We start from the raw sequence: 11,614 nt of genomic DNA on the forward strand, positions 1-11,614 counted from the left end.
ATTATATGTACTCTGGTCCTGTGTGAAATAATAGCAGAGAGAAGTCTCTCATTGGCTCTTTTTGGATGATATGACTCAAAACATAGCAAAGCATGTAGTTAAACAGAAACGGTGGTCCTTTGAACACTGTTGCATACACCAGGCCGCAGCGGCCGCATCTGTAGAGGACTTTAACAGAAATTGTCTGTATAGACATATAAACTAGTGCTGGAAGCTGGAAAGTCCTTTTCCATTTTTTTGGGCCAATAGTATTTAAGAGATGAATGTAAGACAGGGTCTTCTGATAAACATGGAAGAGAAGAAAGGTACGTTTTACTTCTTAATCTTTAAGTTTTGGCTGCTACTCCTGACTGAGAGCTGACATTTAACTCAGACACTGATAATGTCACCCGGACCGGGCTTCATTACAAAAGCACAGTTAGATCTTTCTTGCTCACCAGACGATGCTCAGGAATTAACGTCTACTTGCTCAAACTACTGTAGTGCACAGATGCTGAAAGACTACACACACATAAATCAGTGGTTGAGATGAGATGAGTGGGTTTGGTGTGAAATTGTGGTCCATTGTAGGAAACCTCTGATAGAGTGCTGATAGGAACCAAGTTGGTAAAGGTAGTGGCACATCTATCTATCTATGTCTCTCTCATTTTATGTATATTTATTATATATATATATATATATATATATATAAATAAAATATAAAGGACTATTTTAAGCGCAAAACACCCTGCTTGTACACTTCCACCATCAATAGATTTTAAAACACATTTTTCATCAATACGCCTCTAAACTAGGGTTAGGCAGGGTCTCAGGCATCAGGCAGTGGATTCATAACCCTTTGTTCTGTAACACATTTGTGTGTGGGAGCTAGTCAGACGTCTGGCTTCATTCACCCCCACTGTAAACAACTCTGATTCAGTTCATTTTTTATAGAATGGAGCATTTCACACCAAACCCACTCTGAATGACTTAGTATAGATCTCACCCGTTTCATTATGTAGAGATTAAAAAATATGGATGGAATTCCCCTTTAACAGTCTATAGATATGGACATCTCTTCCCTTCAATACTCATCAAGTGCTGCTCTTACTGCTTTTAAACATTCAGTGCAAATGTATTTAAACCGCTCGTTTCACAACAAATGTCACAAAGCAGCTTTACAGAGATCCGGGCCTGAGCCTCTTTTTTAGCAAGCCAGTGGTGACAGTGGACAGAAAGAAACATTGAGAGGAACCAAGACAAGGGGGAACCCTTCCTCCTGTGGTATTTGTGTTTGCTTTTTTTATTTTTCTAATCCCCTTTCTTTCTTTTTAGTCTTTTAAAAATAAATACAGCCAAAAATGTTGGTGTATACATATAATTTGACTTATTAATTCATCTTTATTTTCTGATTTTTTTAATACTCTATTTGCTTCCATTTCATTTTGCTGTACTCTTAATGCACCTTTATATATAATCAAAGGCAATAACAGTACTTGAGTAGTTTATATCAGTAGTAATATATAATAATAATAATAAATTATTATTATTATTATTAATAATAATACAAATTTAGAGGTGTGTAATATATATATATATATATATATATATATATATATATATATATATATATATATACTAACTGTACATAATGTGAGGTGTGCGCGTGCTGGCTGTGCTCTCCACATTGCAACAGGCAACAAAGGAGGAGGAGAGGGAAGAGAAAACAGCAGCAAGCCGAGCCAACAGGAGAGGGAGAAACCAGTGGACTTTTAAGGAGAAACTTAGCGAGCTAAAGCCTCACCGTTTCGTGTGTCTGATTAAGAGCAGACGAGCAGAGAAATGCAGGGACTCTTCCCTCTCACACACCCAAAGCCTACAGAGTAGTGCTGTGCAGTGTGTGTGAAAATAGCTCTCTTTCTCGAGCTCTCCTTTCAAACAGTCATATGTTGGCTAGCCTGGCTAAGTTAGCACTAGCTTGCAGGCTACAGTTCAGCGTCGTAAATGCTCGCGTTTTCAGCACGGTTTGTTCAGCTAAACCCATCGAATTGGCGAAGCTGTAGTTCGGACGGGGTTTGTGGTGGCGTCCTCGTACTAAAGGATCTTTTTAAAGCGAGCTGCAGAAGTAAGTATGGCTTAGCTCACTGATGCTAGCTAGCCAGCACTAGCTACGTTAGCTAGCTGGCTAACAAGCCAAAGGCAGGTTTGGTCATCCTGGTCTACGAAATCCGGGTCGCCTAGCTTACTTGTTAAACCTACTGTCAACGTCCGTACAATGTAGACAGAAACATAACGTTTAGCTTTTGTTTGCTTGGGAAAGCGAGGCCACATCTGAGCACAATAATCCTAAAAGTCTGTACAATATAGCTAGGGCTAGTTCCAGGCCTACTGCTAGCTAGGTTAGCTAGCTAGGTAGCTTAGGCCACCGTTTAGCACAAAGCTGCGTTAATGAGAAGTTGTATGTGGGTGTAATTAACACTTATTTAACGCGCGTGTGTGTGTGTGTGTGTGGGGGGGGGGGGGGGGGCAGTTTTGTATTTTATGTATTTTGTAACTAGCTAGAGCCCATCTCAGATTGCCAGCTAGCTAGCTTACCTAGCAAGTGAGTCCAACCCACAAAGCTAATGCATTCAAGGCCCAAGTTGTTTTAATATTTGATTGAACCCAAGTTAGCTTGAAATGACAACTATAGGAGATCTAAAATGTTGAATTACATTTAAAGTCTATGTAGTCTACACAAGCCTATAAAAAGGATAACTATTATATAGCCATGCATTTCTGGTATCACTGTGTTTTTAAAATTTAGGTAAACACTTCACTTAAATCTCTAAAAAGCAGAATTTGAAGTTGTTGCTAGTGTTTTGACCTGTCCTCACTACAAAGTATCTACAAGCTAGGCTATGCCAAGGGGCCTGAGACCCAAGGCTCACAGTCTATTAATACCCTGCCTAATTTAGCACACCTGGTTCCACTCATTAGCTAACGTGTTCTTGTTTCCCCCCACAGATGACAAGGGCTGTTGTGTTGTGATTGGCAATTAGCAGTCTCATGGAAGGTGTTTGTGGTTAGTATCTGACGGCAATCACCTCCCATGCCCTCCCCTGGGTGTGAACATCAGGATGAAGAAGATCAGCCTTAAGACGTTCCGAAAACCATTCAACATGAAGGGCAAAGAGGACGGGGATTTCATGATGCTCCAGAAGCCGTCGCTGGCCTCCGAGTTCGCCAAAGACGACACGCTGTTTGGAGGCTGCTATGCCAAAGAGCTGGCTTGTGACCTCCATGGGGAGGACACCAGGGGCCACAAAAACAGGTCCAAGAGTGAGGGTCTTATGGGCACCTTAAAGAGGAGGCTTTCTACCAAGCAGAAAGCAAAAGGTAAAGGTGGGTCGACCTCGGTGGGCTCAGGAGACGACGACGATACGTTCTCATCCTCCTCAGTACCAATAAGCTTTAATGAAGTCAAAGCCCAGAGGCCCTTAAGGTCCTCCTCGCTCCGCAGCCACCACTATAGCCCCGCCCCATGGCCCATTAGGCCGGTGGATCCCGAAGAGGCGTGCATAAAGATGGAGGTAAAGGTAAAAGCCATGGTTCACACCCCGAGCCCCAGCCCCTCCCTCAACGGCATTCGTAAGGAGTTTCATGACATCCAGATCGAGGGGCTTTTCGACGATCAGAGCGAGTCTCTGAAGAACCTGGAGTCTCAGAACGGTGACTTGCATTTAAACATTGAAGAACATGTGCCTGTAGTCATTGGACTCGCGCCTCAGGACTACATCCAGTACACAATGCCTTTAGATGAGGGAATGTACCCTGACTCTTCCCACTCGTTCTGCTTGGATGGTTCCTCGCCCATGGAGGTGATGGAACAAGTCGACGCTGACTCGCTGAATGTGGACCAGGGCCAGGACGACCTCTTGTCGTCAGAAATGCTCATGGACCAGTCTGTGAGCGGGCTTATCCTGGGGAATCCGGGAATAGTCCTTCAGAGTAGTTCCAGAGCAGATGCTCCTTCGCTGTCCCCGTCCCTTTCTCCTCTTTCCAGCAGTGAAATTCCAAGAACCTACTCTGGGTTCAGCGGCGCAGATTCGCATGTCGCTGAGCGGATGAGGCAACACCTTAATTTTGACCCGAATTCTGCTCCTGGTGTTAGCAGGGTGTATGACTCCGTCCAAAGCAGTGGACCCATGGTTGTAACGAGCCTTACGGAGGAGTTGAAGAAACTAGCCAAACAGGGTTGGTACTGGGGACCAATAACTCGATGGGAGGCAGAAGATAAGCTCCTCGACCTTCCTGACGGTTCATTTTTGGTCCGTGACAGCTCAGATGACCGTTATCTTCTCAGCTTGAGCTTCCGGTCCCAGAGCAAGACTCTCCACACCCGGATCGAACATTCGAACGGCAGGTTCAGTTTTTATGAGCAGCCGGACGTAGAAGGTCACACATCCATAGTGGATCTCATCGAGCACTCCATAAAAGACTCTGAAAACGGTGCATTCTGTTACTCCAGATCGCGCCTGCCAGGGTCGGCCACGTATCCGGTTCGGCTGACCAATCCTGTCTCTCGGTTCATGCAGGTGCGCTCGCTGCAGTACTTGTGCCGGTTTGTCATTCGCCAGTACACACGCATAGATCTTATTCAGAAACTGCCTTTACCGAACAAAATGAAAGATTACTTGCAGGAAAAGCACTACTGAACTGGGATACAGTAGTCACTTGCACTTTGGGTGAAAGTTGTTCAATGGTTTACAAGACATTTGTGGATTTTCTTTCTTTTTTTTTTTTTGATTGAGTGAATTGTTTCATTTGTGTCAAACCTTTGTGTTGGTTTATTCCACCCTGACTAGAAAATTTGTTGTTGCTCAGATTCAGAACTTCGTATACAACTTTGAAGGTACACTCTGATAATTTTTTTTTTTTAATTAGATTTTTTTGAGGGGGGGGGGGCTCAAAACAGGAACCTACTATGTCATGTGCTATAAAAGCATCCAATTATTCATATCTTACTACCTATTAATGGTCAGGAGTGGTTCATGGACTGCTGATGAAAAGTCAACACACATCCTGTCCGTTTCTGAAAATGTGGCTGAAAATTTGACAAGTCAACATATGAAACCTGCTTGGGAGGCTTTTCCATTCATATCACACACTTAACTGCAGATATGCTAATAAGGGCAGAAGGACTGGTTGCACTAATAAGTGCATCAATCCGTATAGAAATATGTACGGAATGAGGAATCCGCTTTATATATTGAAGTACCACTTATTTTTGTACATTTTGTTATTCTATGCTGTTATGTGAAATAAGATGTCAGCCAACTCTGGCCATTTTTGAAAGGAACATTTTCACAATAGCTGAAGTCGGTACTTTCAGTTAAGCTAAGCTTTCTCAACTGATTCACTGAAATTGATGTTACAGGGTTTAGGACAGTACATGTGCAAATATTAGACGTTTACAGTAAAACATGACCGATCTCATTAGTAAAAAGGTGCTTCCCGTGTTGTTTATATTATAGATACTTGACAAAAGTCTGTAAAACAGTATTACGGCTGCCACTGTTAATTTAACTAGTAATTCACCACTTATCAGTACAATTACAATTAATTGTAGAATCGTGTCTTAGTTAACTGGACGTAACTGAAAAATGTAACTCAAAACCAAAAGTTTCTAAGATAGTTATTATTGAGTGTGTCCACAAGGCTCTGATTCTGACTGTAAGAGAGCAGTAGGATAGTTTAAAATGGACAAAACTGTCATGCAAATTAGGCAAAGTTTAATTTCATATATTTATATTTGAGGAATTGTGACAGCCCTAATCAGAATACATCATGTTTATGGAGTTCTCTTGCTTCTGCCCAAATAGTTTGCAGATCCTCTTCTGCAACATTGAGCTTTTATATGGATAACCTTCAGTTCTCCAGAGCTTAAACTTTTGCCTTTGCCTTGTTCTTTTCATTGCATTCACATTGTCCTCCTGTCATTATCCCAAACTACCAGTCCTTCAAAATGTGCCACTCCCCCAGCAAGCTAAGAACAGATGCTAGTCATTCCCTTCCACCATAAAAAGGTGACTTCTTGTTCATGTTTTGTCAAATGTTTGCCTCAAACAACTTTTCAGACTAGCAATAATCAAGGTAAAATCATATCTTCAGTGGCAGCTATGCATGAGCTGAATTCTTTGCCATTACAAGGCCTGCAAACTTATTAGAGATGATGTTTAGACTTTAATGTGGTTCTTCCGACTATTTGGGCATAAACAAGACTGCCCTGACCTTACAGCCTTGATGCTCAGGTGCTTTAAATACTGCATCCGTGAGAATTTCTAAATTTCTTTATCTTTGCAACAACAAATGTTTTTAATACTGCTGCATAAGAAAGATTCTGATGTAGTCTGTTTGTTTCTGGTATAGATCACATATCGAACACAAACTTTCAAAGGCTCCAAAAATGCCAAGGAATTCATTGTGGAAAAAGGGAACAGTTGAAAAATGCTGGCTTTTTATTTGAATCATTGTGTGTATATGAGAGGTTTGTGCTTCATGCAGTATTTCATTGAATTGTTTTAGTCGCCTGTCAGTCAATATTGTCTTTTTGACATCTCTGTGTCACCCAAACAGAGTAAGGCCGGTTTAACACATACTGCACCTGTGTGGTGTGAGCACCGTGGAGCGTCTTGCTTTTTGTTTCAGTGCCCACATTATGGCGTTTACACAGCATGTGCATCCCAGAATTACTAGACGATAGGTACAGTGCCTGTTTTCGTCGCTTGCGCTACTCGTGAAAAGGAATTCTACAACTTATGGTCGTAGTTATCAAACGAATTAGTAGCTAACCATGTTCTAGGATTTCATAAAACTGCTGTGGTTAAATAGTGCTCCTTTTTGAATTTTCTTGTCGTTTGGGGGGAAAAGAATCTATGTTGTTTACAAACAGTGGCGTTTCTGAATTTAAGCCAGCTGTATAGTTCTGCTGCACAAACGGTGTATGCGTGACTGACTGCTGTGTGGCTCACACCCTGCAGATGCTGTATGCGTGTGAAACCGGCCTAAAAGTAATCCCTAAGCTTGCAACGCATCGTCACAAGTTTATCGCTTTTGTTGGGGCAGATGCACAATAAGCAGAGAAACAATTGTAAAATATCAGTGTTTAAGCTGTCGGCCTACAAAAAAGCCCCCTGTGAGCACAGTTTTATAGACATTTCCCTTTGTCTGCCTCGTTGTTGGTTAGACCATGCAATGTAGGGCTGCACAGTATAGGCAAATTGTCAGCATTTCCGATTCTATTTTCACATGTTGCAGTTGCGCTATGCCTTGCAGTGAAGTAAAGCATTATTGAGGGGGTTAAAACAAATGATTCAATTTTGTTGGATTACATGAAGATGTCCACTGAAATTCATCTGGAGCTGTATAATACGAGTATTATAGGCCAATGGCAATATTCAACATTCTTGATGTACATATCTGTAGATGGCGCATAACCATTATAAAATTTAGCAATTGGGCCTAAATCAAATCAACCATTTATTAGTAGGGGAGGGATAAATGCAGTAAAAACAATAGGATGCAGATATTTTGCTGCAGTAGCCCAACATCATTTCACCATTCTGGTCTTCTGCAGTTGAATAAACACATCAGCACATATCCGTTTCAAATATTGCGCACATCTAAACACATGTCCAATGCTGCTAAATTGTTTCGAAGTAATTATCTGATCCTGAAATGATTTAATTAATTATTACAGAATTGTATCACTTAAAACACTGTTATTTTGCATATTTCAGTATTGCAAATAATTCAGATATGATAATTCTGATGATAATAATAATGTACAATATATTGTGCAGCCCTAAACTGAAGTCTGCAACTAAAGTCAATCAAAGACATGGGCTAGAATGAACACATTAGTTGGTGCTTTGGTACCACAAATTCTTAAATGGCACACTGTTGTTAGGAGCAAAGGCTCCTTGCATAACATAATCAGAGAAAGTGAAAAATAGCTTTTGACTTGAGTTTAGCAAGAGATTGTTTGAACCATTGCTAGTAGAGATGGCACATTTTTCTTTTCTGAACCTGAACCTGAATTGTGAGTATTGGCCGATTCAGATTCAGTAATGTTTCCTTAAAAACTTGAGCCTTAATGTGAGCTGATTTTAACCTCTTTCTGCAGACCCATCGTTGCCCACCCATTTTACTATTTAATCTCCTTTTTTCGGTTAATAGTGTGACAAATCACTGCTGTGGCTGCATTTACTTGATCTGTAATGAAGGTGGTCCAACAAAACCCAACATCCATAGATTTTTATTGTTCATGTCAGAAACTCCCATTCTGGACAAGAAAACACGTACATCTTTTATACAGCAATAAAAACATGGTAGCTCACACAATACGCTGGTCGATTCTACCGGCTGATCTGTTTTATTCTGCAACAGGACCATCCACGATTTACAACTTCTCTAGAGGTAAAACATACATTGAACCAAAAAACACATTCCACTGATGGAGGGACTCTTTGGGGGCCTGTGGAAAGAGGTTAATGGAAGTTCTTTACTTTATTTCCAACAGATATCAGCTCCAAAACCATCTGTACCCATATGCTATTCCTAATTTCTGTTGGTCCATTCATCATGAAATGTTCAGATAAGGTAAAGAGGACCTGGTATAAAACAGCTGGAAATAGTTTGGTCTGGGATACCAGGGATACTATAGTGTACTAGTTTGGTTCTTGTATGACGTGAGGGCTAATCTGGGTCAAAATAGCAGTGTGGGGAAGATGCTGAATTCAGAAATGCAGTCTCATTGCTGGTTATCTTTGCCAACATTGTTGTGTTTCTTCAAGTCAAAACAGCCATACTCAAAGAAAAACAGTTCTTTAAGTGTTTAGACAGTGTTTTTTTTATTGAAGTATGACAACTCCTAATAACCATTTGGAAGCCTGGTTAAAGAATTCTTTGGATTGGTGGGAAAATTGGATAGCTGGTTGTGCACCATCAAAAAGGGCATCCATTGTAATGTAAATGTCCAAAATGACATTTTACCACTTTCATATGTGCTGAAATGTTCAAGTACAGGGAACCTGGCATGTTAAAGTAATGTAAAAAGAAAAACATGAGTTTTAATAGGACCACAACAATATCATTTTCCCATACTTTTTTAATGTTCAGACAAAACCTCCTTATTTATTATTTTTCATTTCGTAAATGGGTTCCATTGACTCTGAATGTGACTGAACTAATGTTTGTTAAATATTTTTTTTGTTGGTTGGGAATTTAGAAGGTCTTGCGTGTGCATTCACAATACATTACAGTTGACTTTGATTTCAGATTGTGTTGAAATGATGAACAAATTGGAACCAGTGGTTCATTTAGCTAGCATGGTGCTGCTATGCTGTGTTGAAGGAATCACTAAAACTGTACCCATTGTTTTTATTAGCCAAGATTGAGAGCAGTACATTGTAATGTTGCTGTCCTAACAAGAACTGATAAAATTACAAAAGAAGGAAAAGCTGTTTGTAACCTTTAATGTATGTGAGTATATGTAGAAGTGATTTCGGGCCTTTTCTCTTGGTCCATATGTTATGAAATGTAAAGCAATCTCAAGGGGAGCTAGTTGTCTTAAAAGGTATACAAATTTGTGTGTGGGGGGGTTTCAATATTGAAACAACAATAAGCTAAACAACCACTTGACCACTATGAAAAATAGTCACATTTAAAGATTAAGGGTAGCCTGTGTTTTCTTGACTGAAATTGTTTGTCGCTAAACTTAATATTTAGTTTGTTCATTCCACAGACCTCTAATATGGCTAATGTTAGGCTAATATGTTTGTGCCTTAGATCTACGCTAACATATGTTAGCCTCAAGCTAATGCAATAGCAGGAATTAATGTGTTAGCATCAAGTCCCAGACTATGTAAACCTTGAGCTAATGCACTAGTCACAAGCTAATGTGTTACTCCTAACTAATGTTATGCTCCTAACTAACTAATGTTGGCCTCACGCTAATGCACCATGTTAGCCTAAAGCTTATGCACTAGCCCTAGCTTGTACAGCATGAGCTAATGCACTAGCTGTAAGTTAGTATGGTGGCCTCAAACTAACAAAATAACCACATGCTGATGCAGTAGGCTCAGGCTGACTTAGTAGGCACAAGCTTAAAGCACTGGACTAATGTTTTGGCTTCCTGTACTAGCAGTAAGCTAATATATTAGCCATATGCTAGCCACAGTACAATAATGCAGTGCAACAGAATTATTGCATAATGGGCATCTGGCTGATACTCTTATCCAGAGCAACCTACATTTCAGTCGTGTTACACAGTTAGAAGTCTTGTGACTGCCAAGTCGGGGAATTGTCCCCAGTCTGTCATGGGAGCGCAACGTTATTACCCACCAAAATTGTTGGCAACCAATGTTCAGTGTTTTCAGGAAAAGACGGTAAATGAAAGACGATGGCAAAGAGTGTGTGCGGCGCATCAGCCGTACAGGTTCACATTTTCATACACCCCTACTGTCCATGTAGTTTCAGTGTAGAATATACACACTGTCTTTATCCTGACCTGCTAGTTGAGCTGTTTGCGTCACAGAAATGAAGGTTGGGGAGATTCGAGGGTCATGTTTTTGTTTAGCTGTAGGTGTTGTCGTTTGTATCAGAGAGAAGTAGATGAAGGCAAAAGTCTGGCGCGCTCTGTGCCAGGAATGACTGGAATGTGGACTAAAGTGAACTAAAGCAAAACATTAATGTGAATTGAAATCAGTGTTGAATCATGTACATGTATTTTCTTTATTTTTCCCTCTCAGATATAGAGAAAGCATATTGGATGTGTCTGCTGTGATTGTTGAATATAATTTTATGACTTTGTATGTAAAAGCCCGAAACATATCAAAACCGCAGCCACCGAGCGTCTTAGCGGGCTTTGCCGGGTTCGTTCCTCAGACACATATTTCCATGTTGTCCTCGTTTCGTTTCCGCGGATGAAGGTGAATGTTTACACGTGTTTGGTAAATATTAGTTTAGTCTTTTGTTTATCACTTTTTCTCTTGGTACAGATTTTACAACCTATATGTTCTTCAATGTGTTCTACACATTTTGTGCTGCTTTACAATTTTAATGATTGCCTTTCTTGAATTAGAGAAGGGGGGGGGGGGTCACCTCTATGGTGTACATTTATGACCGCACCATCGCCAATAGGAGGATGACATGATTAGTGGTTAGTGGTGTTGAATCTGAGTTCTTGGTTCCCTGCCTCTCCCGGTTTACATCAACATTATTTCAAAGTTGGTTGATTTTGTTTTGTTTGAATGAAAACAAAAATCAGTAGGGATTTCTTGCACATTTGGATACAGTTAAAGCATTTTTATATCTGCTTGTATAAATTATGAGTAAAAACTGAAAAGTCTTTTTGGGATCTCCTTGTGTCTTTGTGTATTTTTAACTCAAATTCTAATTAGGGATATATATACTTATCAGCCATCTTACTAATATTGTCAGTTCCCTCAGGCCGCCGAAACAGCTCTGACCTGTCGAGGCATGGATCCAACAAGGTGTCATGTGGTATCTCTCCCTAAGACGGCAGCAGATCCTTCAAGCACTGTACATCGTGTGGTGGGGCCTCCATGGATCGCATCAGTGAGCCTTAGGT

The 11,614-nt window shown here is 40.5% G+C and overlaps 1 protein-coding gene across 1 annotated transcript; it reads left to right on the top strand.

Moving 5' to 3' along the window:
- The first annotated feature begins 1,689 nt into the window (after positions 1–1,689).
- On the top strand, positions 1,690–11,372 carry socs6a (suppressor of cytokine signaling 6a). The gene is made up of 2 exons (XM_072688586.1): positions 1,690–2,104; positions 2,986–11,372. Exon 2 carries the CDS (start codon positions 3,099–3,101, stop codon positions 4,674–4,676), a length of 1,578 nt encoding a protein of 525 aa, XP_072544687.1. The 5' UTR covers positions 1,690–2,104; positions 2,986–3,098; the 3' UTR covers positions 4,677–11,372.
- The last annotated feature ends 242 nt before the right edge of the window (positions 11,373–11,614 follow it).

The sequence above is a fragment of the Salminus brasiliensis genome, chromosome 1, assembly GCF_030463535.1.
Source record: "Salminus brasiliensis chromosome 1, fSalBra1.hap2, whole genome shotgun sequence".
NCBI lineage: Eukaryota > Metazoa > Chordata > Actinopteri > Characiformes > Bryconidae > Salminus > Salminus brasiliensis.

Excerpts from the sequence above, each read along its gene's own strand:
- socs6a (XM_072688586.1), top strand. The coding sequence starts at position 3,099 with ATGAAGAAGATCAGCCTTAAGACGTTCCGAAAACCATTCAACATGAAG.